A 5,885-nucleotide genomic window follows, 5' to 3' on the forward strand; every position below is an offset into this window, starting at 1 on the left:
GATGTTCATTTTCTTCTCGTTACTATCGATTTTCACAAATCTTCTACTTATGGGTGTACACGGATTGAGTTGGGTAGAAATTTTGGACATTCGATTTTTCAGGTTAACTCGATTGATGACCTAAATAGAGTTTACTACCTAACCCGAAAATTTTCGAGCAGGGTTGGGTTATCTTCTCACAATAAATGTTACATTGATAACTAAAGTCTTATAAAATTCAAATATCAAATATCTAACTTTTGATACAAACATTAAATATTCTTAATCTTCATAACAATCTTAAAAGTCTGGTTTGATTACATTGGGTTGTGAACCCTATTTTCGGGTTGGTGGTTTGATTACATTGGGTTGTGAACCCTATTTTCGGGTTGGTTGGGTTGACTCGACCAAAAACGTTTCAAGCCGCAAACCAAACAGAATTTTTTGACTTTTCAAAAATTCAACCGAATCTAAATCAGAAAAAGAAATCTAACAATTGGGTCGGATAGTAGGGTTGCTCAAATCGTCAAGTCATATAAATACACCGATTTCTACCTTCGTTGTATAAATATATCAACATATTGAGGATGTTTCAACTGTGGATTCTTACGAGATCAAATTAACTTTAGAATCATTCAATTCTTTATTAAATATCATATAAATAGAGCCATACGAATAACCAAAAACAAGAAGAGTAAACAGACATTTCTGGTCAAATGATCGAGAAACATGGTTATTTTCCCCCATTGATCATCTTATTGGATAGAAGAACTTCGTTAATAACTCGACCCAAATTTGTGCACGACGAACCACCAATCTTGCAAGCCTCCTCGGCCTTCCTCTTCCACTCCGTAGCATTGTTCTTCATGGTTTCACCCTTTTCCCCTTCCATCAACTCTCTCACAAGCTTCTCGACTTCATCTCTCTTCACATTGTTATCAATCTCCATCCCGTTTCCCCACTCGGTATTACAATAGCGACAATTTGTTTGTTGCTCAGCAAAAAACGGCCACGAAATCATCGGTACTCCGCTCACAATACTTTCCATCGTCGAGTTCCATCCACTATGCGTCAAAAACGCTCCAATCGAACCATGCTTCAAAACCTCCTCTTGGTTACACCAATTAGCCAACATACCTCTTTCTCTTGTCTCTTCCAAGAACTCAATTGGCAACATTGCTGATTTCCCTTCCACAAGATCGGGTCTTGTAATCCACAAGAACGGCTTCTTGCTATTTGCAAGACCCCATGCAAACTCAATCAGTTGCTCTTCATTCATCACTGTGATACTTCCAAAGTTCACGTACAACACGGAGTTGGGTTCCTTGGAATTCAGCCACTCGACGCACTCAGATTGCTCGTTCCATAGATTTGAACGGATATCCTTGACTTTCTCGTCCTCGATCAGCTCGAAAACCAAGGAATTGATTGGACCAATTGGGAAAATGGGAGGAAGCTTGGAAGAAAGTGATTCCAACACGTGATGCTCAAGTGAATCAAATGTGTTTATAATTATTGCATCAGCTTTAGGGAGAGCATCACATTGTTCAATGAAAAAGTTGAGCATTATGTCATTTTCATCTGTTGTTCTAATGAAACTTGGGATATCTCTTAGACGAATTCTTTCCATCGGTGGAATCCATTCGATCGTTGTTTCCAGATCTCCGTTCGTCATAAAGTTTTTATCTGTAAAAAGAATATTAAAAAATAAATAAATCAAAAAGTAAATAAGGATATCAATTTTTTTTAAGAGCAGTAGATAGAGATATCTATTTATCCTATAAAAGTTATGGCTGAGAATGAGAGAGAATCGGGAGAGAGAATCCTTATCAACGAAATGAGACTTGGAATATTAATTATATATATTCGCTTGTGTATATATATATAGGTAAAGAAATAAAGAGATAACAAAAATATATATTTCTTTTTCTCGTTGAAAAACTATATATATATATATATAATTAAGTGTGAAATATTATTAATATTAAAATTTGTTATGATATTTTACATTTTCAACTAGAGTTTATGTGGACAATATTATACTACTGTGGAGAGTCATGTTCATCAAAAAATGGTATCAGAGTCATACCCTAAACTTCGTCGTGCCAATAGATTAGTAAATCTTCAAATGTCAAACAAAGGACTCCAAAAGAAAAGGAGTCAAGTCTCCTTGGAGGCATAGTAAAAAATGACTAAGACTCTAAAAAAAAGGAGTCGAGTCTCGATTAAGGAGATGCGTACTTTGTTCGAGGGGAGGTGTTGGATGATGAAAATCCCACATCGGCTAATTTAGGGATTGATCATAGGTTTATAATCAAAGAATACTCTCTCCATTAAGTAAGTCCAAAGTAAAGTTACGAGAGTTTATGCTCAAAGTAGACAATATCACATAAGAAAAAAAAAAAAAAAAGACAATATCAACTAGCACCTAATATCTTCTAGCTCTGTAGAACAGATCTTGGGTTAAAAAAAAAATGGTAGATGTTAATGAATAAAATTTTAACCAAAAGAGGAAAAAAAAAAAAGAAGAGGATGTTGATACCTTTAAGAGGCACAATGCCCTGCTCAACAAGCTTTCTATACTGCATATATCCAAGGCACCCACAAGCACTCGCCGTCCAAAAAATGGCGATGGGGATCCCAAACTGACGGGCAGCCAAGACGGTGAAAGTCATGACACCATCACCAACAACACAAGAAACAGGCGGCATATGGCTTGAATTGATCTCTGAAATCAGGCTGCAAAGTGGAGCCAAGCAATTGCGGGAGGTGGAGTAGCAAAGCGATGGCACATCTTGTGTAGCGTCCTTCACCTCCGACGGTGGCAGCCCGTCCGGGATGGTTCTGAACTGAAAGTCAGGCAAGCCATCGAGGGAGTTGGGGCCTCTGGCTTTGAGGTGCCGCTTGTGGTTGTATTCTGTGTTGACGAAGGTTATGTGGAAGCCTTTGTTGTGGAGGAGCTTTGCTAGCTTTAGCATCGGACTTATGTGGCCTTGTGCTGGATATGGGATGAAAATGGCATGAGGTTTCTCTGCCTTGTAAAGCGAACCCATTGCTATTCTTTCTTTTGGGTTTGCTCTCTCTATCTCTTCGGGGTGCGTTATACGTTCTTTTATAGAATGAGGAAACGGGTTCACGTGGAATCGAGAAACTTTTTTTGAACTAATCATTTTGTGTCAGATCTCACATCAATTAGAGATGAGAATGAAATATTTCTTATGAGGGTGTGGAAACCTCTTTTGTAGACGTGTTTTAGAATTATGAGGCTGATGGCGATATATAATGGGCCAAAGCGGATAATATATAGCAGTGATGGGCTTTGACTATTACAAATGGTATCGGAGTTAGAAACCGGGCGGTATGTTAGCAAGGATATTGGCCACCAAGGGGTGTGGATTGGATTGTGAGAATCCACACTGGTTGGAGAGAGGAACGAAATATTTATTATGAGGGTGTGGAAACCTCTTCCTAGTAGACGCGTTATAAAATCGTGAGGTAATGGTGATATGTAACAGGCAAAAACGGACAATATCTACTAGCAGTGAGGTTGGACGGTTACAAATGGTATAGAACCAAACTGAACCCCTAAAAGGGTCCGCTTGGACGGTTACAAATGATATCAGAACCAAGCTGAACCCCTAAAATGGTAGATTGTGAGATCTCACACCAATTGGAGAAGGGAACAAAACATTACTATATCAACAACGGGCAAAAGTGGACAATATATACTAGTGGTAGTTAGGCTTGGGTTGTTACAAATGGTATCAGAGCCAGACATCGGGCAATGTACCAGCAAGGACGCTGGGTCACGAGAAGTGGATTGTGAGATCTCACACCAGTTGGAGAAGGGAACAAAACATTACTTATGAGGGTGTGAAAACCTCTCCCTAGTAGACGGTGATATGTAATGGACCAAAACGGACAATATTTACTAGCGGTGAGCTTGAACTGTCACAAATGATATAAAAATCAGACACCGAGCGATGTGTCAGTGAAGACACTGCACCCCTAAAAGGGTGGATTGTGAGATCTCACATCGATTGGAGAGGGGAACAAAACATTTCTCATGAGAGCGTGGAAACTTCTTTCTAGTAAACATAGTTTAAAACTGTAAAGCTAAGGCTGACCGAACGCTTAATGACTCAAAACGAATAATATCGCCGTGGGTTTAGATTCATCGGTTGTAAACCAACCACTATATTATAGCGGCATTATTATTGAATAGTTTATTATTTTTGCTATAATTGAAGTGTGAAATTACATGTTGAGAGCTGATTTTGTTGGTTTGCTATGGAAGGGTGTTAGGGTAAAATCGTAAATTTGATAAATACGACCAAGACAGATCATTGACAAATCATTGTAGACCATATGGCTTGTCTCTTGGAACAATAAAGAAAACAAGCCAAAAAAAATGTGGACATTTTTCAGAAAATGACAAAAAATTCTATTTAAAGAAATTTATGTTCTAAATAATTACAAAAAACTTTTTATACCAATAATTGAAATATTGTGGTTGTGTAAGTCCGTGTTCGGTCCGCGACTTGAATTTAGCTCGAGTAAAATATCATAGCTTGAATATTCACTATGGTCCGCAACTAACTCCACTATTAGGGTCGGAAAATGCAAACACATTCGTAAAAATATCATGACATGGCTTGAGCTTTCCTTTCAAATTCGGGCTTGGTTGAATGAGTAGTACTTCCTACACACTGGCCACACATACGTGGACCCATCAGACGGGCTCGTATACATGCTCACATTGTTGGACACCACAAAGGAAAAGGACCCATATAATATAAATATCGTAAGGTATGCTTAAGTACTAGTCATAATGGAAAAGTATCTCGATGCATATGACACACAAAAATGCATGAGGTTTCTATAACTTAAAATTATGGCATAAGTTTAAAGGCAAGTTAAACCTCCATTCATTCGTAACATAATGAGTCTATGAAACATTCCTACGTAATTCTTATCATATCTTTCGTACTTAACATAATTTACATGGCAAGGTGTGTTGAGGTTTCATAACTTGTAACATTGTATAGCATAACAGTCATAATCATGATACGTGCAGGGGTCACGAGGCACACATCATCATACGTCATACAATTCGTCCAACCAAACCAACAGTAGAGTCACGTACTTGAGTAACTTAAGTCGGAGTCGCTAATTTATCTTTGGAGCTAGTCTGAATTTATCCCTTGAAATCCAAATCAACCTATGTAAGTCTCCGACGCCGAGTTAGTACACACTGAGCAGCTTAACCTACTCAAACCACGTTTTCATTTTTCAACCCAACAATACAGTTATTTACCAAGTATTTCTTAAAATACTCAAACCACGTATTACTCTCATTTTTTAAGTAAAGGTCGGGAATTTATGTATGGATGATGGCATCGTACTTCGTTGTCTTCTTCTTTTGTCTGCTGCTACCTACTGCCGTACTGTGATTCAACGTTGTCACCAACTTTGTTTTGTTTTTTGTTTTTTTTTTTTTTTTTTTGCTACAGCTGTATTGCCTCCTAATTATTATCGCTCGGGTAGCGACACGAGAAAAAGGTCCAAAGTAGTACTAATTTATATCCTAGCGACACGAGAAAATGTCTAAAATCATAATAATTTATATCATAAGTGTTGAAAATGTTGGGTTTTATGTCCTAAAACTCATAGTTTGTAAACAAAGATATATTCTATTTTCAATAAAGTTATTATTGATGTTTATTCAGTAAAAATTGTTATTGAATAAAGTGAACTTTACGATCATTAATCTAAATCCAATAAACTAAGAACACTCTGGCTATAGTATGATTACTTGAACTATATGTAGAGACATAAGAGTGGATCAAGTTCAAGTATATAGTCAAAATGATCTATAGTATAAGGATAAGGCTGAGTACCTTATC

The 5,885-nt window shown here is 37.3% G+C and overlaps 1 protein-coding gene across 1 annotated transcript; it reads right to left on the reverse strand.

The window, feature by feature from the left end:
* Window positions 1-593: 593 nt before the first annotated feature.
* On the reverse strand, window positions 594-3,079 carry LOC111434480 (7-deoxyloganetin glucosyltransferase-like). Its single transcript, XM_023071891.1, has 2 exons — window positions 2,522-3,079; window positions 594-1,665 (listed from the first exon to the last, which is right to left on the reverse strand). Exons 1-2 carry the CDS (start codon window positions 3,030-3,032, stop codon window positions 713-715), a joined length of 1,464 nt encoding a protein of 487 aa, XP_022927659.1. The 5' UTR covers window positions 3,033-3,079; the 3' UTR covers window positions 594-712.
* Between the last annotated feature and the right edge of the window lie 2,806 nt (window positions 3,080-5,885).

This window comes from Cucurbita moschata, unplaced genomic scaffold (genome assembly GCF_002738365.1).
Source record: "Cucurbita moschata cultivar Rifu unplaced genomic scaffold, Cmos_1.0 Cmo_Scf00045, whole genome shotgun sequence".
NCBI classification, from domain to species: domain Eukaryota; kingdom Viridiplantae; phylum Streptophyta; class Magnoliopsida; order Cucurbitales; family Cucurbitaceae; genus Cucurbita; species Cucurbita moschata.